The 22,390-nt window shown below is 39.3% G+C and overlaps 1 protein-coding gene across 2 annotated transcripts in view; it reads left to right on the top strand.

The window, feature by feature from the left end:
- AKAP10 (A-kinase anchoring protein 10) overlaps positions 1–22,390 on the top strand; it is a 196,493-nt gene that overhangs the window by 45,871 nt on the left and 128,232 nt on the right. For both annotated transcript variants that reach the window (XM_049874621.1, XM_049874620.1), the window contains one exon: positions 12,653–13,195. In XM_049874621.1, the coding sequence (XP_049730578.1) occupies positions 12,653–13,195 (543 nt within the window). The remainder of the gene's footprint in view (positions 1–12,652; positions 13,196–22,390) is intronic.

The raw sequence follows: 22,390 nt of genomic DNA on the forward strand, positions 1-22,390 counted from the left end.
AAATCAGGTGGACACTGGAGAGTGTGTTGGCAACTCTTGACTGGAGGGGGGATGGGAAGATAGAGAGAGAGGGAAGATGGCAAAATTGGCATGAAACGAGAGACTGAAAGGGCTGACTCAATAGGGGGAGAGCAAGTGGGAGAAGGGAGTAAGATGTATGTAAACCTACATGTGACAGACTGATTGGAATGGTAAATGTTCACTTTAAGCTTAATAAAAATTTAAAAAAAAAAAATGGGCAAAAGATATGAACAGACACTTCAGTAAAGAAGACATTCAGATAGCTAACAGATATATCAAGAAATGTCAGGATCATTAGCCATTAGAGAAATGCAAATCAAAACTACAATGAGATTTCACCTCATTCCAAATAAAATGGCATTAATCCAAAAAACACAAAACAACAAATGTTAGAGAGACTGTGGAGAGATTGGAACTCTTATACACTGCTGGTGGGAATGCCAAATTGTACAACCACTTTGGGAATCGATTTGGTGCTTCCTTTAAAAGCTAGAAATTGAGCTAATGTACGATCCAGCAGTCCCACTCCTTGGGTATCCTGGAGAAATGAGAACCTTTACACGAGGAGATATATGCACACCCATGTTCATTGCAGCACTGTTTACAATAGCAAAAAGAAGCAACCAAGGTGCCCATCAATGGATGAATGGATAAATAAATTATGGTATATCCACACAGTGGAATACTACTCATCAGTAAAGAACAGTGGTGAAACTGTGAAACATTTCATAACATGGACAAATCTGGAAGGCATTATGCTAAATGAAATTAGTTGCAAAAGGACAAATATTGTATAAGACCACTATTATAAGAACTCTAAAAATAGTATAAACAGAGAAAAACATATTCTTTGGTGGTTACGAGAGGGGGGAGGGAGGTAGGGTAAGCGAGGGATATTCACTAATTAGATAGTAGATAAGAACTACTTTAGGTCATGGGAAAGATACCACACAACACAGGGAGGTCAGCACAACTGGAGTAAACCAAAAGCAAAGAAGTTTCCTGAATAATATGAACGCTTCGAAGGCCAGCGTAGCAGGGGCAGGGGTTTGGGGAACATGGTTTCAGGGAACATCTAAGTCAATTGGCATAATAAAATCTATTAAGAAAACATTCTGCATCCCACTTTGGAGAGTGGCGCCTGGAGTCTTAAATACTAGCAAGCAGCCATTTAAGATGCATGAATTGGTCTCAACCCACCTGGAGCAAAGGAGAATGAAGAATACCAAAGAAACAAGGTAGTTATGAGCCCAAGAGATAGAAAGGGCCACATAAACCAGAGACGCATCAGCCTGAGAGCAGAAGAACTAGATGGTGCCTGGCTATAACTGATGACTGCCCTGAGAGGAAACACCACAGAGAACCCCTGAGGGAGCAGGGGAGCATTGGATGCAGACCCCAAATTCTCATAAAAAGGCCAGACTTAATGGTCTGACTGAGACTAGATGGACCCCGGTGGCCATAGTCCCCAGACCTTCTGTTGGCCCCAGATAGGAACCATTCCCAAAGGCAACTCTTCAGACAGGGATTGGTCTGGAGAATGGGATAAAAATTATACTGGTGATGAACTAGCTTATTGGATCAAGTAGACACATGAGACTGTTTTGGCATCTTCTGTCTGGAGGGGAGATGAGAGGGCATAGGGGATCAGAAGCTGACAGAATGGACACGAACAGAAATTGGAGGGAAAGCCTGTGTTGTCTCATTAGAGGGAGAGCAACTAGGAGTATATAAAAAAAAAAAAAATAGCAAAGTGTATATAAAGTTTTGTATGAGAGACTTGAGTTGTTAACTTTCACTTAGAGCACAATAAAAAAAAATTGCATAGAAATAAATACACAAAAACACATACAATTAGAGGGTAGAGGGGGTTAGAAGCTGGCAAAACGGACACAATAAGAGAGAGTGGAGGGAGAGAGTGGGCTGTCTCATTAGGGGGAGAGTAATTGGGAATATGTAGCAAGGTGTATATAAGTTTTTATGTGAGAGACTGACTTGATTTGTAAGCGTTAATTTAAAGCACAATAAAAATTATATATATAAAAAACGATAAGTATCAGTACCAGTGAAAGCAGGGAAACCTGAATGAGATTGGTAGATTGTAATAGTGTCAGTGTCTTGATGGTGGTATTTTATTATAGTTTTGCAAGATGTTACCATTGGGGGCCACTGGGTAAAGGGTACATAGAATCACTTTACATTATTTCTTACAACTGTATGTGAATCTGTCATCTCTATATAAAACATTTAATTACAAAAACTTGTAAGTCTTACAAAAGATCAGGGTTTCCTAAGGTTCATGAAAGTGATGTTGACAGAGATGGACTAGTTAGCATTGACCATATGACCATCAGCAAGGATGATGACACATGAAGTGCCTCCAAAAAAAAAAAAATGTTTGACTATTAAAAGATTCAGAAAACCCCTGATTTTGGAGCAAGATGACAACATGAGTAGCTGCATGCTAACTTGACCCTGCAAAACACCAAAAAAAAAAAAGAAGTAAGCAGAAACTGAAAGCCGAATTTGCTAGAACTCTGGAAACCAGTGAAAAGGTTGCAGCAACTAAGTATGTGCTGAAGCAATTAAACGTGATGCATAAATGGTAGGAAAGCTTTGATTTTTACCCGTGTCCCATCTGTCCCCCAACTCAGTGTGGCCCTGCCTGCAAGAGACAAAGCCTGGTGTCTGCTCCAGATGGAACAGAGCATGCTGTTTTTGCAAATTTCTGTTTGTTTCTGTTCTAAGCTGTCTAGGGGCTGCCTGAAGGACTAAAATTAAGGTGCTTATCCCAGTTTGGCCTTCTTGGAGCTCATACAGGGTGCAGGGGCAGTGAGTAATGCTAGAAGACTGTAGCTGCCTGAGACTAAAGAGTTCAGTTAGGACATAGAATAGGCACTTAAACAGGACATAGATAGGTCAGAGAGAGAGTTTCTTTTGGAAAAGGCTTTCAAAAACACCATGTATATGGGGTTATTGAAAAGCAGCACTCTTGCCCAGAGCAAGATGGACACATCATCAGAAGTTACCTGAGGAGACCCTATGCTTTCACCTTGGGCTATCCCTAGGCTTGGTGCAGTCCTGGCTAGGTGTTAATGGAGGTCCTGATATAGGGCCAATTTGCAAAGACTAGGGGAGGTTCTCTTCACCCACCCCTCCCACCCCCACCTACTTGGCATTACAAAGGAAATCTTCATCAGAACATTAGCTGAATACAAGCTTCAGAGACATCAATGTGCATGTAAATTCAGCAAAGCAGCTTCAGTAATAATTAGAGGAAATCACTAAACAAATGGACTACCACTGTCTTCAACAATTAAAAAAAAGCAAACAGAAAACTTCGAGAAAGAAGAAAAATCTGATATTTAGAGTCACCACATTATAATATTTAAGTATCCCATTTTCAACAACAACAACAACAAAAAAGGCATAAAAAGAAACAGGAAAGGATGGCACATTCAAAAGAATAAAGAATAGAAACTCCCAAGGAAGACCAGATTATGGACTTTTGATACACAAAGACATTAAAACAACAGTGTTAGTATGCTACAAGACCTAAGGAAAAACACAGACGAAGAACTAAAGGAAATCAGGAAATTGATACATGAACAAAATGAGAATATCAACAATGAGATAAAAATTATAAAAAGTAGCCAGCAAATTCTGTAGCTGAAAAGTACAATAACTGAAATTTTATAGATCGCGGCAGGGGCTGAACAGAGATTTGAGCTGGCAGAAGAAAGAATCATGAACTTGAAGGTAGGAGAATTTAAATTATCAAATGTGCAGAGCAAAAAGGAAAAAAAAAAGAGTGAAGGAAAGTAAAGAGATCCTAAGGGACTTGTGGAAAACCATCAAGCAGACCAAAATATGCACTATGGGATTTCTAGAAGGAAAAGAGACAGAAAGGAACAGAAAGAATATTTGAAGAAATAATGGCAGACTTCCCAAATTTGATGAAAGACATTAAACTACACGTCCAAAACAGCAAACTCCGTAGGAAAAACTCAAAGAGATATACACTAAGACACATTATAATCAAACTTTGAAATTTCAAAGTTAAAATAGTATCTTGAAAGAAGTAAGAGAGAAAAGAATTGTCACATACAAGAAGTCCTCAATAAGATTTAGTGCTCATTTCTCCACAGAAACTGTGGAGGCTAGAAGACAGTAGAATGACAAATTTAAATGCTGAAAGAACTGTCAGCCAAGAATTTTATATCTGGCAAAACTGCTCTTCAAAAATAAGGGCAAAATTAAGACCTTCCCAGATAAACAGAAGCTGAGGTTTTTGTTACTAGGAGACCTTCCCTCAAAGGAATGCTAAAGACAGTCTTTCAGGTTGAAATGAAACGACACTAGACAGCAGCTTCAAACTATATGATGAAAAAAGATCTCTTGTAAAGGTGCTTTCATGTGTAAATACAAAGGTTAGTTTTTTAGTAATGTTGAGTTGTAACTACTTTTTATGTCATACATGATTTAAAAGCAAATTCAAAAAAAAATTATAGTTTGTTATTGGTTACACTATGTATTAAGAAGTGATTTCTCACAACAATAACATAAGGGGGAAACAGCAATATAAGAACGGTTTTTGTATGTTATTGAAGTTCAGTTGGTATCATTTTAATCTAGGTTGTTACAAATTTAGGATGTTAAGTATAATCCCTGTGGTAACTACAAAGAAAAAAAAATATATACACACACATACATTCACATAATATCTAAATATATATAAAGGTATATATAGAGCCCTGGTAGTATTTAAAATGCTCGGCTTCACACCAAAAGATTGGTGGTTTGAACCTACCAGCTGCTCCATGAGAGAAAGATGTGGCAGTCTGTTTCCTTAAGGATTTACAGCCTTGGAAACCTGTGGGGGCAGTTCTGCTCTGTCCTATAGGGTCTCTGTGATTTGGAATGAAATCAACAGCAGTGGGCTTGGTTTTTAGTTTTTATACACACACACAGAAGGAAATAAGGGAATTACAACAGTTCACTACAAAAAATCAGCTAAACACAAAAGATAGCAATATTGGAAGAAGTGAAGGGTAAAAATGGTATAAGACACACAGAAAACAAATAGCAAAATGGCAGAAATAAATCCTTCCGTAGCAGTAATTACTTTAAATGGAAATGGATTAAAGGCCACAATCAGAAGTTAGAGATTGGAGAATGGATAAGCAAACATGATCCAACTATATGCTGTCTACAAGAGACCCACTTTAGATGCAAAGAGACATAGGTTGAAAGAGAAAGTTTGGAGAAAATATTCCATGCAAATAGTAAGCAAAAGAGAGTTGAGGGGGCCACATTAATGTCAGCTAAAATAGGCTTTAAGTCAAAAACTCTTTCAAGAAACAAAGAAGGAGATTATATAATGATAAAAGCGTCAGCTTATCAAGAAGATAGAACAATTATAAATACATACAACTAACAACAGAGACCCAAAATGTATGAGGCAAAATCCCCAAAATATTGAGGATTAAGGAGAAAAATCAATAGTGCTGCAATAATAGTTGGAGATTTCATTATACCACTTTCAATTATGGATTGACCATCTTGACAAGATTAGAAAGGAAAGAGAGGACTTGAACAACAGTATAAACTAAGTAGATTTAAGAGGCGTGTATAACGTTCTGCAATAATAGCAGAATGCACCTTCTTTTTTAGTGCACAGACATCATTCTTCAGGATAGACCAGGTAGTTGTTAGGTCAGAAAACAAGTCTCAATTTAAAAAAAATGAACTCATACAAAGTATCTTCTCTGACCTGTACAAAGGAATGAAACTACAAATCAATAACAAGGAAAACCGGAAATTTCAAAAATATGTGAAAATTGACAGCACACTATTAAACAAACAGTGGGTTGAAGTAAAAAGCAGCAGAATTAAAAAAATAACTTAGCAATGAAAGTACAGCATAGTAAAACTTAAGTAATGCAGCAAAATCAGTCCACAGAGAAAAATTTATATCTGTAAATACCTATGGTAAAAAAAGAAGATCTCAAATCAATTAACTTTACACCTTGAGAAAACAAAGAGCAAATGAAGCTCAAAGCTATCAGAAGGATGGTGTCTTAGTTATCTAAAGCTGCTATCACAAAATACCACAAGTGGATGGCTTCAAAAACAGAAGTTTATTCTCTCACAGACTGGTAGGCCAGAAGTCCAATTTCAGGGCGTCAGCTCCAGGGGAAGGCCTTCTCTCTCTGTTGGCTCTGGAGGAAGGTCCTTGTCATCAATCTTCCACTGATCTAGGAGCTTCTCAAACACAGGGACCCCCGGTCCAAAGTATGTACTCTGCTCCCAGCTTGCTTTGTTGGTGGTATGAGGTCTCCTTGTCTCTCTTTCGTATCTCACAAGAGATTGACTTAAGACAATCTAATCTTGTAGGTTGAGTCCCGCCTCATTAGCATAACTGCCACTAATCTTACCTCATTAACCTCATAGAGGTAGGATTTACAACACATAGGAAAGTCATATCAGATGACAAAATGGTGGACAGTCACTACAGTACTGGGAATCATGAACTAGCTGAGTTGATACACATTTTTGGGGGACATAATTCAGTCCATGACAGAAAGAAATAAAGATTAGAGCCGAAACAAATGAAATAGAATATCTACAAACAATGGAGAGACTTGTTGAAACTAAAACTTTGAAAAGATAAAATTGACAAACCTTTAGCTAGACTGACAAGGGAAAAAACAAAAAGAAGACACAAATCACGAAAATCAGAAATGAAAGTGGAGACATAGCTATCAACCCTGCAAAAATGAAAAAGGATTATAAGAGAATACCATGAACAATTGTACAGCAACAAATTAGATAACCTAGATGAAATGGATGAATTTCTACAAACACAAACTACCTAAATTGACTAAAAAAGAAAGAAAATCTCAGTAGACTCATAACAAATGAAGAAATCAAGTCAGTAATTGAAAACCTCCCAACAAAGAAGAGTCTAGGACCAGACAGCTTCACTGAGGAATTATACCAAAGATTTAAAGAAGAATTTGCACCAATTCTTCTTGAATTCTTAGAAACATAGAAGATAATATTCACTAATTCATTTTATAGCGCCAACATTACCCTGATACCAAAGCCAGATAAAGATACCATGAGAAAAGAAAACTTTAGACCAATACCCCCTATGAATATGGGTACAAAAATCCTCAACAAGAACCAGCAAAGTGAATCCAACAGCATATTAGAAGACTTATACAGGCAGCCCCCAGGTTACCAACATCTGATTTACATATAACCCTTAGTTAAGACCCAACCCCTGTAAAGCCTTACATTAAAAATTCAAAGTACATACAATAGTTCATAATAACAAACTGGCGCTACATTATGACGCACATCAAAACATTATTATTACTGTATTACTGTGTTAAAGATGTATCTGGAAGTTTTTTTTTAATGCGTATAAGGATACAGCATATACTGTATACTAAGACACATATTTGACTGATTTTAGATAGGAACCATACCTGTTCTGGATTAAGTACAAGTTCAGCTTAAAGACGGACTTAGGAACGTAACCTATTCATAACCCGGGGACTGTCTGTACATTATAAGCAAGTGGAATTTATCCCAGAAATTCAAAGATAGTTCAACATAAGAAAATCAGTTATGTAATACATCACATTGTTGAAATGACCATCTCAATTGATATAGAGAGAGCACCCTTTCGTGATAAAAACATTCAGGAAAATAGGATTAGAAGGGAAATTCCTCAGTATGATGAAGGGCATTTATGAAAATCCCCATGCCTAACATCATATTCTGTGGTGAAAAACTGCAAGCTTTTACCCTAAGATCAGGAACAAGACAAGGATGCTTGCTTTCACTACTGCTATTAAAATGGTACTGGAAGTTCTAGCCAGAGCAATTAGGTAAGAAAAAGAAATAAAGGCATCCAAGTTAGAAAGGAGGAATTAAAACTATATTTGCATATAACATGATTTTGCATACAGAGTTCCAAATAATCCACAAGGAAGCTATTAGAGTAATATATGAATTTAGCAGTATCACAGGGCTTCAAAATTAATTTGTGTTTCTATACACCAGCAGTGAGCAAACGGAAAGAGAAATTAAGAAAACAGTTCCATTTACAATAGCATCTAAAAGAATAAAATACCTAGAAATAAATTTAATCAGGAAGGTGACAGAGTTGTACACTGAAAAAGTATAAAACAGTACTGAAAGAAATAAAAGAAGACCAAAATAAATGGAAAGACATCCTCAGTTCATGGATTGGAAGACTTAATATTGGTAAGCTGTCAATACTACCCGAAGTGATCTACAGATTCAGTGCAATTCCTATCAATATTCCAATAGCTTTTTTTCAGAAATGGAAAAGCTGATCCTCAAAATCTTATGGAATTGCAAGCAGCCCTAAATAGCTAAAGCAGCCTTGAAAAAGAACAAATTAGAAGGACTTAACTTCCCAATTTCAAAATATAGTATACAGCTACAGTAATCAAAACATTGTGGAACAGATATAAGGGTAGACATAAAGACCAATGGGATGTAATTTAGAGTCCAGAAATAAACCTTCACATATACAACCAGCTGTCACCTTAACAAGGGTGCCAAGTTTAATGGGGAAAGAATAGTCTCCTCAATAGTCATGTGTTGCTTAACATCCATGATACGTTCTGTGAAATAGACTGTTATGCGATTTGGACATTTTGCAAACACCATAGTATATACAGGCAGTCCTCGAGTTAGAAATGCCTGACTTACGGACAACTTGTACCCTTGAGAACAGACTGACATAAAGCCTGTGTTAACAATTTGAGTTAAATACATAGAATGGTTTATAATAACGAATGTACAGATTACTTTGTGATGCTCACAGAAACGTTGTGTGGTTTCAAAGTGTTCCTTAAGTGTTAACGTCTACTATGTCCTGTTCTCTGATTGGGATTTCTGAGCTCTCTTATAATGTTCTGGGACCGTGGACATATGTGCAGTTGGATGTTGCTCAAGCAGACATTATGCAGCACACGACTGTAAATGGCTTAGGACAACTAAATCTCCACATGCAAAAGAATGAGTTTAGACTCATACCTCACACCATGAGTGAAAATTAACATGAATTGATGACCTAAATATAAGAACTGGAACCATAAAACTCTTTGAAGAAAACGTAGGGATAAAGCTTCAGGACCTGATTTTTGACAATGGATCCTTAGATATAGCACCAAAAGCACGAGTAGCTGAAGACAAAATAGATAAATTGGACTTAATCAAATTTAAAAATTTATGTGCCATCATAGGAGTTTATCAAGAAAATGAAGAGACAGCATATATAATGGAAGAAAATATTTAGTTACCATTTATCTGAAAAGGGTTTACTATCCCAAATATATTAAGAACTCCTACAACACAACATCTAAGAAGCAACTCAATTACGGACAAAGGATGTGAATAGACATTTCTCAAAAGAAGATATACATATGGCTAATAAGTACACGGAGCCTGGGTGGCACAGTGGTTAAGTGCTTGGCTACTAACCAAAAGGTAGACAGTTCATATCCACCAACTGCTCCTTGGAAACCCTACAGGGCAGTTCTCCTCTGTCCTGTATGGTCGCTATAAGTCAGAATCAACTTGACGGCAATGTTTGGTTTAGTAAGTACATGAAAAGATGTTCAGGTCATTAGTCATTGGGGAAATGCAAATCAGAACCATAATGGGATAAAACTTCACATCATTAATCTGGCTATTATCAGAAAAGTGGAAAATAACATGTTAACGAGGATGTGGAGAAATTTGAATTTTTTTGCATTGCTGGTGAGAATGTAAAATTGTGCAGCCGCTGTCGGAAAGTTTGGCAGTTCCTCAAAAACTTAAAATAGAGTAACCATTAAAAAAAACCCCGAACCCGTTGCTGTCAAGTCAGCTCTGACTCATAGCTATGAGAATAACCATATGACCCAGCAGTTCTATTCTTAGATATATACTTGTCTTAGATACCTAGTGTCGTCGTAACAGAAATAGCACAAGTTGGCATGCGGTGCAATGAATTGCTTTATATGGCCTTTCCAGCCATGGTCTTTTAACTCCCACAAAATGATTGGATGGGACAATGCAGATTGAGTGATTTATGGTCTACCAAGGGCAACAGGATTAGTCAGTCTGTGGTCCTGGTAGGAGGGCCCTTCCTTGAAATTGACATAGGGTTTGCTGATACAAGGATTAACCCCACAGAGGTTCACAAGACAAGAAGAAGAGCACATCCTTTGGACCAAGAACCTCGGTCCCGGTGCTGAGAACCTCTCAGACCCAGAAGAAAGAGCAAACACTGATGATGGCAAGAGACGGCAGAAGATGGCTAAGGTGGGCTTGCCACCCCATGGAGCGAGAGCTGAGCGCCTTTGGGCAGAAGGGTTGCTGGTGGAGCTAAAAGATCTGTAACACTTGCTCGTGTAGGGCAAGAGAGTTCTGAGCGAGTCCCACACGGGTTGCACACCTCCCCCATCCATGGGCAGCAGGGGCCTGGGTAGCATGGCAAGAGCCAGTACCAGAGGCTTAGAAGAGCCCAGTGGCAGAGGGTTGGAAGATCCTTTGCAGGGGAGGAAGATTGTCACTGGCAAGGCAAGGCCCACTGAGGCCCGGTGGCAGAGCAGAAGTCTTGGGCAGCGTGGTGGTAGCCAGAGGCAGTGGTGATGTGAACACAGCATCTCATCTGAGCCATAGCATGTCTGCCCAGCAACATAAGAATGGACATGGGTAATTTGGGGAAGGGTAAGGATGATGTAATCTGTCATGGACATGGAGTGAGGCCAGTAGAGACCTTGTAAGATGGAGGCTTACGGAGCTTCCTGGCTAGTGACCATGCACAGGGGAGGGTACCATATCTCTCTTTGGAACATGGCATCTCAGTGTTGTGACCCCTCCCAGACCTCACCGTATGTATCTCTTCATTTGTATCCTTTTTGCTATGTTAAAGCTGTTACCGCAGGTATGGTATCTCCTGTGAGCTCTGTTCCAGCAAATTATTGGACCCAAAGGAGCAGGGGAAGTCAGCCAGCCTGAAGGAAGAGGGAGTCATGTGGACTCTCAAGCTTCCAGCTCGTACCCACTGACCCTAGATGGTTGGGGATGAGAGAGAAGGGATACATGGGCGCCTGGGGTCAGACATGAACAGGGAAGGGAAGCTGAGATTTCTTAAGATGCAGCTGGCGTGTAGAATGAGATTTGTTATCTACCACACAGTTTGGCATCAGAAGTGGGTAATCTTAGTCTCCCTGGACCGGTTTGAACAGTTGGAACTGCAAGCAGGATTTGTTTAGAGGGCCCTGAACAGTGCAAATTTCAATACATATTTTTGGGTGGTACAATTCAATCCATAACAATACCCAAAAGACTTGAAAGCAGGGACTCAGATACATGCACACCAGTGTTCTTTGCAGCGTTAATTATTATAGCCAAAAGGTGGAAACAACGTAAGTGTCCATGAGAAGATGAATGAATAAACAAAATGTGGTGTATCTATACAATAGAATTATTATTTAGGCATAAGGCGAAATAGAGTTCTCATACATTCTACATACTGATAAACTTTGAGAACATTATGGTGAGTGAAATAAGTCATACATGAGAACAGATATTGTACAATCCCACTTAAATATTTAGCATAGGCAATGCATGGAGATATGTCTATTAGTGGTTAGCAGGGCATAGTGGAAGAGAAGAATGAGAAATTATTGCTGAAGAGGTACTGAGTTTTGTTTGGGGAGATGAAAAACTTTTGGAAGTAGATAGAGGTGGTGTTGCACAAGATGGTGAATGTAACGTCAGATTACCAGTTTGTCATTTTAACTATTTTTATGTGTATGGTTCAGTGACTTTACATTCACTGTGTTGTGCAACATGACCTCTATCTACTTTCAAAAGTTTTTCATCTCCCCAAACAAAAACTAAATACCTCTTCAGCAATAATCCCCCATTCCTCTCTCTTCTTAGAAACAGACAACACCCACTGGTGATGAGAATGTGAATTGGCTAAACCTTTTTGGAGGAGTATTCAGTAAGAGACAGCAAAGCCTTAGCAATCTGCACAAGTTTCTTTAAAAATAATTTTATAGTGGTAAAATATGTGTAAAATAAACTTTGTCATTTTAATCAGTATAGTGGTAAAATATGTGTAAAATAAACTTTGTCATTTTAATCAGTTCTTGGTTTTATTTAAAGAAAAAATCTTCCAATTTGACAGGCAAGCTGTTATCTTGTACTAAGTTGCTTTTCTCGGGTTTTTAATGAGGCTGAATATTTTTCTCACGTTTCTATTGGCCTTTTTTCTTTCTTTGGGACTAGTATTATAGTTTCCCCCCCTTAAGAATTTATATGATCTGAATTGCCATTAAAAGAGAGATGAGGATTAATTGGGTAATAAAGAGTTTTTAATTATTTAAATAATTATTGAACAACTCATTCCTTGCTTTGTTTAAAAACCAAATCTGTAGTATTTCTAGTTCTCAATTCATTTAGATTGCTAGGAAGTAAACTTTATTCAAGACCTCTGGTGCACTGTTGCTATAAAGGTGACTGACTAATCTGTCAATCTTAAATTATTTGTTACTGTACTGCTAATTCTTTTGCTTCTGTCTTTTAGGTAGATCTTGTCTGGACTACCAGACTCAAGAGACCAAATCAAGTCTCTCAAAGACCCTTGAACAAGTCTTGCATGACACTGTTGTCCTCCCTTATTTCATTCAATTCATGGAACTTCGTAGAATGGAGCATTTGGTTAAATTCTGGTTAGAGGCCGAAAGTTTTTACTCTACAACTTGGTCCCGTATAAGAGCACACAGTCTGAATACGGTGAAGCAGAGCTCATTGGCTGAGCCTGTCTCTCCAACTAAAAAGCACGAAACCACAACATCTTTTGTAACCGAGTCTCTTGACAAGAGATTGGAGGATTCTAGCTCAGCCCAGTTGAATATGACTCAATCAGAAAGAATTGAACTGAATAATAGAACTAACAACACTCAGAATCACTTGCTGCTTTCCCAGGAATGTGAAGATGTCCATCCTCTCCATCTTGAAATGACCAAAGGAACTTATCAAGATTCCATGGAAAACCAAGAACCCTCCAGACTTATAGTAGCCAGTAGAACTAGTCCACTAAATGAATTATCAGGAAAACTAATGAAAAGTAAGTATATGACTTTACTCTTTCTATCCTTTTTCTTCTTCTTCATTATCTTTTAATTAATTCACAAAGTAGAACTTGATATGGGGAATAAAAGGATAGGAACAGTTTTCTTTTGTCCCACAACCACTTGCAAATTTGGGGAGATTTGGAGAACGGAGTGGAAAAAGGAACAGAAAGGATACCTAGAGTAATTTCTTAGCAGAATTAACAAATGAAGAAGGGTCAAGTGTCCTACCACAGATTTTGAAATCAAACCATTATTCAGATGGGCTTATTTCAGCCATGTCTTAATTTTATTACTATTTTACTGTAGTTTGCAGATAAGATTTTCTATTGTTTTAAAATTCGTAATAGGTAACATTTATTGAATTCTGTGCTAAGTGCTACACATTTTTTTTTATCTTAAAGTTACTGAGTTTTTTGTTTCTAGAATTTTTTTTTTCCAAATTGGCCTCATTTTTCATAGTTTCTTACTGCTTTATCCATTCATCCCAGTTTTAATCTCATCTTTTTTTTAATTTATTAAACATATACTTGATAATTCCAGTGTCTCCATTTTTGAGGATCTGACTCTGCATTTCTTTGTTTCTGCAGATTCACACTCTTAGTGGTTTGTGATTTTAGTAAGTTTTGACTGTTAATGTATGTTTCTTGGGCTGTTATTTGTGAGACTTCTTTGAGGACTGTGTTTAAATTGGGTTATTCTAGAGTGTATTTACATTTGCTTTTGTCATATACCTGGGGACATTTGAAACTAAAATTTTCGTCTTGGATTTTTCAGGCCGTAAACCCCTATGAATACAAGCTTGTGGTCAGGAATTCAGGAATTATCAAATGAGATTTTTCTTTTTGGCATTGGAGCACTGTCGTCTCCAAGAGGTCTTTTTTTTTTTCCTCTTAATTAACCCACCAAGTTGTTTCCCTTTGGGTTGCTGGCTTTATGCATAGTCTAATCTAATCTTCTACCCTGTTAGAGCCTTGGGCAACTCTCTTTGAAAGTGCAAGACGATGTCTTCTGAAGCCAGTGGGGTTTTTTCCTCAGGTGAATGCCCAGTTCTGCTCTTTTACGTGTCTCTATTTGCACTGACCTCCTAGAGGTCCACAGTTCCTTATCTGCAATTCAGAAATCCAGAAAGCTTTGACTATCAAAAGTTATTTTAAAAATGAACAAAACTTGACCTGAATCGTTATGAACTTGTCGCAGAAATATCGATGTGTTTCATTGTGGGTTATTGTCCCAGATGCTTCTGGAGTATTAATGTGGTATATGTAGACATGGAGCCCTGGTGGCACAGTGGTTAAGAGCTCAGCCATTAACCAAAAGGTTGGCAGTTTGAATCTACCAGCCATTCTCTGGAAACCCTATGGAGCAGTTTTACGCGGTCCTATAGAGTCACTGTGAGTCAGAATCGACTCAGCAGCTGCAGGTCTGGTTTGGTGTTTTTAATGTGTAAACATGGTGTGTCACCTCTGTAAAAACCCCCAAAATTCTGACTTCCAAAATACTACTAGTCTCAAAAATTTCAGGTAAGGAAATTGCCTGTATTTGTTTCTGCCTCTATTTTCCCATAAACTCTGATATAAAAAAAAAATGGGGGGAGAATTCAGTATGGAGAAGAGTTTCTTTGAACAGGTCGCCACACCTGTTTCTAGAAATAGAAGCCCAAAGTCTGCTTCTTTAATTATAATATACTTTATTGTTTTTGGAACCTGTCTTTGCCTGGTAGTAATTTACTTCAGTAAAAAATGGAAATAGCGAGGGATTCATCATGAGAGTGCTTATTAAGATTTTTTTCCTAACTTCTTCACTAAATCAAACCAAACCAAACCCATTGCCATTGAGTCAATTCTGAGTCATAGTGACCCTATGGGACAGAGTAGAACTGCCCCATAGGGTTTCCAGGGAGCAGCTGGTAGATTTGAACTGTTGAGCTTTAGGTTAAATTTTACTTGTAGTATTTACTTACATGCAGTAAATTTATGGAACTTTTTTTGATGTATACGTTCATGGGTGAGTTTTAACACATGCATAGTTTTCGAGTAACTACCACCACAAGCAGGATAAAGAACAATTCTATCACCCCAGAAAACATCCTTTCTAGTCAACCCTCCTCTATCCCTAACGCTTGGCAACCACTGGTCTGTTCTCTATCTCTGTAGTTTTGCCTACTACAGAGTGCCATATAAATGGATTGATACAGGATGTAACCTTTTGAAACTGGCTTCTTTCACTCAGCTTAAAAAAAAAAAACACCAGTTGCCTGTTGAGCCAATTCCAACTCATAGTGACTGTATAGGACAGAGTAGAATTGCCCCATAGGGTTTCCAAGGAGCGACTGGTGGGTTCAAACTGTTGACCTTTTGGTTTGCAGCCAAATGCTGAACCACTGCGCCATCAGGACTCCAGCATAATAATGGCTTTTAATTCATCCATGTTGTTTGTATCAATAGTTCATCCCTTTTTGTTGCAAAGGAGTATTCCATTGTTTGTGGATGTACCGCAGTTTATCTGTTCATCTGTTGAAGGACATTTGGGTTGTTTCCACTTGTTGGTGATTATGAATAAAGCTACTATAAACATTGTGTATACATTTTTGTGTGGACGTAAATTTTTATTTCTTACCCTGGATTATAAAGTGTTTGTTTAATTATATAAGAAACTGCCAGACTGTTTTGTAGAGTGATTGTATCATTTTGCATTTCCACCAGCAATATATGAGTGCTCCAGTTGCTTCACTTCCTTACCAGCACTTGTTATAGTCAGTTTTTTATTTGTTTTTTTAGCCATTTTAGCAGATGTGTAGTGGTATCTCATTATGGTTTTACTTTACATTCACTAATGACTGATAATGTTGAGTATTTCTTCTTGTGTGTATTTCCTACATGTATATCTTTTTTGGTGACGTGTTCAAATCTTTTCCCCATATTTTATTGGGTGTTCTGTTTTCTTACTGAATTTTGAGAATTCTTTCTGTATTCTAGATATACGCCCTTTATTGGCTATGAGGTTTGCAGATGTTTTAGTTTCCAGCTTGCCTTTTCATTCTCTTTAACAGTGTTTCACAGAGGAAAAGGACTTGCTTGATGAAGTCTAGTTTATCAACTTTTTTCTTTTATGTGCTTTCACAGTCATACCTGAGAGCTCTTGGCCTAATCATAGGTCATGAAGATTTTATCCTATTTTCTTTTAAAAGAATTATGGTTTTACATTTTATATTTAGATATATGATCTATTTTGAATTAATACTACGTAAGGTAGAGGGTAGAGGGGTTGGGTCAAGTTTCCTCCCTCCCCCTTTCCCCACAGCACCATTTTTTTTTCTTAATGTTTTATTTTGTACCCTACCTGTTGCTATCAAGTTGATTATGACTCAAAGCGCCCCTATGTATAGAACTGTCCCATAGGGTTTCTGTGATGGTTAAGATTGTGTGTCAACTTGGCTGAGCCATGATTCTCAGTGCTTATATGTGGTTACTTCATAATCGAATCTGCTGTGAATAGCCAGTCAGTTGAAAGGGATTTTCCTTGGGGGTGTGGCCTACATCTGAATATAAGCAGACGTTCTGGCTTTTTTGCTCACCCTGGATCCTGTGGCTATTTCCTGTTCATCTGACCTCTGGTTCTTGGGACTTGAGCTGTGAGCTTATCTGCCAATCTTGGGATTCATCAATCTTCATAGCCTGTGAGCAAGAGCCCTGCTTTCTGACCTGCCGATCTTGGGTTCGCCACCCCGTGGCTACGTGAATCAAGAAAAGCCTCTGTCCTGATCCACGGATTTGGGATGTTCCAGCCTCTACAATCACGTGAGCTGTTTCCTTAATATAAATCTCTCTTTCTCTGTATATACTGGTTTTTCTTCTCTAGAAAACCCGCCTAAGACATTTGGGACAGAGTGTGGTTCTAGAGAAACAAAATTTTAAGGATGAGTTTTCTAAATTGGTTCTCAAGCCTGGTTACTCTTAAAGATGTTGATGACTCTGCTTCTAGCAGTAAAGAGGGCACTGCTAATGCAGGGCGTGAGGTGGTGATACAAATATGCAAAATATCACCACAAGTAGATCAGGTGTTGGTGAAAGGCAAGGCTGTGGATGAACACATGTGTGATATCGTTCTATAGTTTTGTCAGAATGAGAAGTATAAGGAAGCTGGTTGGTTAGTCCTGTTTTTGCTAGACAAACTGGTGAAAGAGATGTGCTCAGGGCTTCAGAGTCAGAGCTCAGGTGCTGCATAATGACCTTAAGGCTCCCACTTGTGCTTTGAAAGAAAGCCATATTTCTTGTAGTAACAGCTGAAATTGCCAAAAACCAATCCCAGAACCTTACTATAAGAGTGGTTGAATTATGCCAGCTCAGTTGCCAACCTCAAGAGGTGTCTGAAGTTAAAGTAAGCATTGATTGGGAAGAAATGGGATCCTGAAACTTGGGATAGGGACATATGGGCAGATAATCAGGAGGCTGGAGGCACTGAGCCCCTAAATTCCATTGAATCACTCCTGCCAGCAGAACCACTCCCATCCAAAGAGATTACTTTATGTTTGTCTGCCCAGAAAAATCACTAGCCCCTCCACTCCCATCTAATGAGATTAGCCCTAGCCCAAATGCATCTAAAGAGTCCTTGCCTGAGTCATTGCCTGGAGTATTGCCTGAGGCAGATGCTTTACAACACAATGCTGAATGTTCTCAGGATAATTCCACACTACCAATTCTGGCTTCTAGACCTATAACTAGACTTAAGTTCCAGTGAGCCCCAAAAGGTGAAGTACAAACTGTGACCCAGGAGGAGATATGCTATACTCCAAAACAATTGCTTGACTTTTCTAGCAGGTACAAACAGAAACCTGGGTAATATGTGTGGGAATGGCTGTTAAGGGTGTGGGATAATGGTGCAAGGAACAGAAAGATGGATATTGGCCCACTAAGCACAGATTCTTTATTCAGTGTTTCAGCTCAAGAAGTTAGGAAAGGATCTAATAGTTTATTTGGTTGGATTGCTGAAGCATGGATTACGAGGTGGCCTACGCTAAATCAAGTTGAAGTACCAGACCTGCCTTGGTATACTGTAGGAGAAGGTATCCAAAGGCTTAGGGAAATTGGCATGCTAGAGTGGTTTTATCGGGTTAGACCCACAGACCCACATCTGGAATGCCCAAAAGATATACCTTTTACCACAGCTATGAGGAACAAATTTGAAGGGAGCTTCAGGATCATTGAAGACTGCTGTGATCGCTGTTTTATGTAAATCAGATTTGACAGTGGGAACTGCCCTAACTGAATTAAGACACCTAATTTCACTGGCGCTAATTGGACTCCATAGTAGTAGGGGCCAAGTGGCAGCACTCAACTGACAAAGACAAGGTGGGCATGGTTACAGTAATGGCACCGGAGTCAGGCAGTAATCAGAATAGTCTGACTCGTATGGACTTACGGCATTGGCTGCTTAATCATGGTGTCCCTGGGATGTGAAGTGAAATAGATAGGAAATCTTTTAGATATTTACTTAATCTGTACAAACAGACGAATTCCAGGTCAGGTGAGCAGAAGTCTAACTCGAATTGCCAGAATAGAGAGTCACAGTCCCTCAATCAGTTCCCAGATTTGAGTCAGTTTAAAGACTCAAAAGCCCTGGAATGAAAGGGAGGCTGGGTTCCCTTAAAGAAGGACTCCAATACATTGCCAGAAATTTTTAGTGTTAATCTATCTTCCAGCCTTCCCCAAAGGTATCTACGGCCCTTTACGAGAGTGACTGCTCACTGGGGAAAAGGAAATAATCAGGCTTTTCGGGGATTACTGGATACTGGCTCTGAACTGACACTAATCCCAGGAGACCCAGAACATCACTGTGGCCCACCAGTCAGAGTAGGGGCATATGGAGGTCAGGTTATTAATGGAGCCTTGGCTCATGTCTGTCCCACTGCAGGTCCAGTGGGTCCCGAACCCCTCCTGTAGTGATTTCCCCAGTTCCAGAATGCATAATTGGAATAGATCTACTCAGTAACTGGCAGAACCCCCACATTAGATCCCTCACAAGTGGCGTAAGGACTATTATGGTCGAAAAAGCCGAGTGGAAGCCATTAGAACTGCACTTACCTAGAAAAATAGTAAACCAAAAGCAATACTGCATCCCTGGAGGGATTGCAGGGGTTACTGCCACCATCAAGGACTTGAAGGATGGAGAGGTGTGATTCCCACTACATCCCCATTCAACTCACGTCTTTGGCCTGTGCAAAAAACAAATGGATCTTGGAGAAGGACAGTAGATTATCAAAAACTTAACCAGGTGGTGACTCCAATTACGGCTGCTGTTCCAGATGTAGTTTCATTGCTTGAGCAAATTAATACATCTTCTTTTACCTGGTATGCAGCTATCGATCTGGCTAATGCCTTTGTCTCCACACCTGTTTCGAAGGACCATCAGAAGCAGTTTGCCTTCAGCTGGCAAGGCCAGCAATACACCTCCAGTTACCTACCTCAGAGCTACATCCAGCTCTCCAGCCCTGTGTCACAATTTAGTCTGCAAGGACCTTGATCGACTTTCCCTTCCAGAAGACGTCTCACTGTTCTATTACATTGATAACATTATGCTGATTGGACCTAGTAAGGAAGAAGTGTCAATGACTCTGGACTTACTGGTAAAATATTTGCATGCTAGAGGGTAGGAAATTAATCTCACAAAAATTCAGATGCCTTTCACCTAAGTGAAATTTCTAGGGGTTCAGTAGTGTCATGGATTGAATTATGTCCCCCCAAAAATGTGTGTATCAACTTGGTTGGGCCATGATTCCCAGTATTGTGTGGTTGTCCTCCATTTTGTGATTGTAATTTTATGTTAAAAGGATTAGAGTGGGATTGTAACACCACCATTACTCAGGTGCCTCCCTGATGCAGTGTAAAGGGAGTTTCCCTGGGGTGTGGCCCATACCACCTTTTATCTCTCAAGAGATAAAAGGAAAGGGAAGCAAGCAGAGATTTGGGGACCTCCTACCACCAGGAAAGCAGCACTGGGAGCAGAGTGTGTCCTTTGACCTGAGGTTCCTGCACTGAGATGCTCCCAGACCAACGGAAGACTGATGACGGGGACCTTCCTTCAGAGCCAACAGAGAGAGAAAGCCTTCCCCTGGAACCAGTGCCCTGAATTCCAACTTTAGCCTGCTGGACTGTGAGGGAATAAGCTTCTCTTCATTAAACCCATGCACTTGTGGTATTCTGTTGTAGTAGCAGTAGATGACTAAGACAAGTGGTGTGGAGCTTGTAGAGATACTCCTTCTAAAGTGAAGGATAAGTTATTGCATCTGGCTGCTCCCACAACTAAAAAGGTGGCCCAACACCTCCTGGGTCTCTTTGGATTTTGGAGGCAACATATTCCTCGTTTGGGTGTGCTACTCGGGCCTATTTATCAAGTGACTGGAAAAGCTGCTAGTTTTGACAGGGGCCCAGAACAAGAAAAGGCTCTGCAACAGGTTCAGGCTGCTTTGCAAGCTGCTCTGCCACTTGGGCCATATGATCAGCTGATCCGATGGTGCTTGAAGTGTCAGTGGCAGATAGAGATGCTGTTTGGAGTCTTTGGCAGGCCCCTATTGGCGAATCACAGCGCAGACCCTTAGGATTTGGGAGCAAAGCCCTGCCGTCCTCTGCAGATAACTACTTCTGAGAAATAGCTTTAGGCCTGTTACTGGGCATTGGTAGAGACCGAACGTTTAATACCAGATCACTATACAGCTTGAGCTGCCCATCATAAACTGAGTGTTGTCTGACCCACAGAGTCATAAAGCTGGACATGCACAACAGTACTCCATCATTAAATGGAAGTGGTATGTAGGAGGTCAGACCCAGGGAGAACCTGGTATGAGTAAGTTGCATGAGGAAGTAGCCCAAATGCCCGTGGTCTCCACTCCTGTCACATTACCTTCCATCTTCCAGTCTGCACCTACGGCCTCATGGGGAGTTCTTTATGATCAGTTGACTGAAGAAGAGAAAACTCATGCCTGGTTTATAGCTGGTCCTCTTCCATATGCAGGCATTACTCGAAAGTGGACAACTGCAGCACTGCAGCCCCTTTTTGGGACCTCCCTGAAGGACGGTGGTGAAGGGAAATTCTCTCAGTGGGCAGAACTTCGACCAGTGCACCTGGTTGTTCACTTTGCTTGGAAGGAGAAATGGCCACATGTGTGATTATAAACTGATTCCTGGTTTGGCCAGTGGTTTGGCTGGATGGTCATGGATGTGGAAGGAACAATTCTTCAGTCTTCCTTATTCATTATCCAGCTTTTGCATGCATGAGGCGATTAAGAACACAATGGATTGGGTCATGCTCACATTAGTCTTCAAGGTGACATCTTTGCTTTTTGACACTTCAAAGAGATCTTTTGCAGCAGATTTGCCCAATGCAGTTCATCGTTTGATTTCTTGACTGCTGCTTCCATGGGTGTTGATTGTGGATACAAGTAAAATGAAACGCTTGACAACTTCCGTCTTTTTTCCGTTTATCATGATGTTGCGTATTGGTCCAGTTGTGAGGCTTTTTTTCTTCTTTATGTTGAGGTGTAATCCATATTGAAGGCTGTAGTATTTGATCTTCATCAGTAAGTGCTTCAAGTCCTCTTCCCTTAGTATTCTTTTAATGTCTCTGGGTCAATAGTCGTATCCCTTTCATTGTTGCTATTACTAAGTGTGACGTCTCTCTTTCTTTATCGATCAGTTTAAAGCTTATCAGTCTTTTTAAAAAGGCAGTTTTTGGTTTAAATGATTTTTTTCTGTTGTTTTTTCTTTTTCACATTCAGCGTTTTCTGCTCTTTGTTTTTTTCCTACTGCTTGCTTTTGGTTTATTTTGTTCTTTTACCAGTTTCTTAAGGCAGAAGCTTAGATTTTTTATTTGAAAACTTTCTTTTCTAAGGTAAGCATTTAATGCTGTTAATTTTCTTCTAACAGCTGCTTTATCTACATTCTGCAAATTCTAATATTTTGAACTGAACAAAAATGAAAATACAATGTATATTCTAACTTCCCCTGAGTCTTACTCTTTTGCCCCCGTGGGTTATTTAGAACTGTGCTTCCAGGTGTTCGGAGATTTTTGTTGTTGTTGTTATCTTTCTGTTATCAAACTCTCATTCAGTTATATCATTGTCACATAAAATGTTTTGTTATTTCGGTTATTTTAAATTTGTTAAAATTTTTAAATTATCTAGGATATTGTCTATC

Source organism: Elephas maximus, chromosome 2 (assembly GCF_024166365.1).
Source record: "Elephas maximus indicus isolate mEleMax1 chromosome 2, mEleMax1 primary haplotype, whole genome shotgun sequence".
NCBI classification, from domain to species: domain Eukaryota; kingdom Metazoa; phylum Chordata; class Mammalia; order Proboscidea; family Elephantidae; genus Elephas; species Elephas maximus.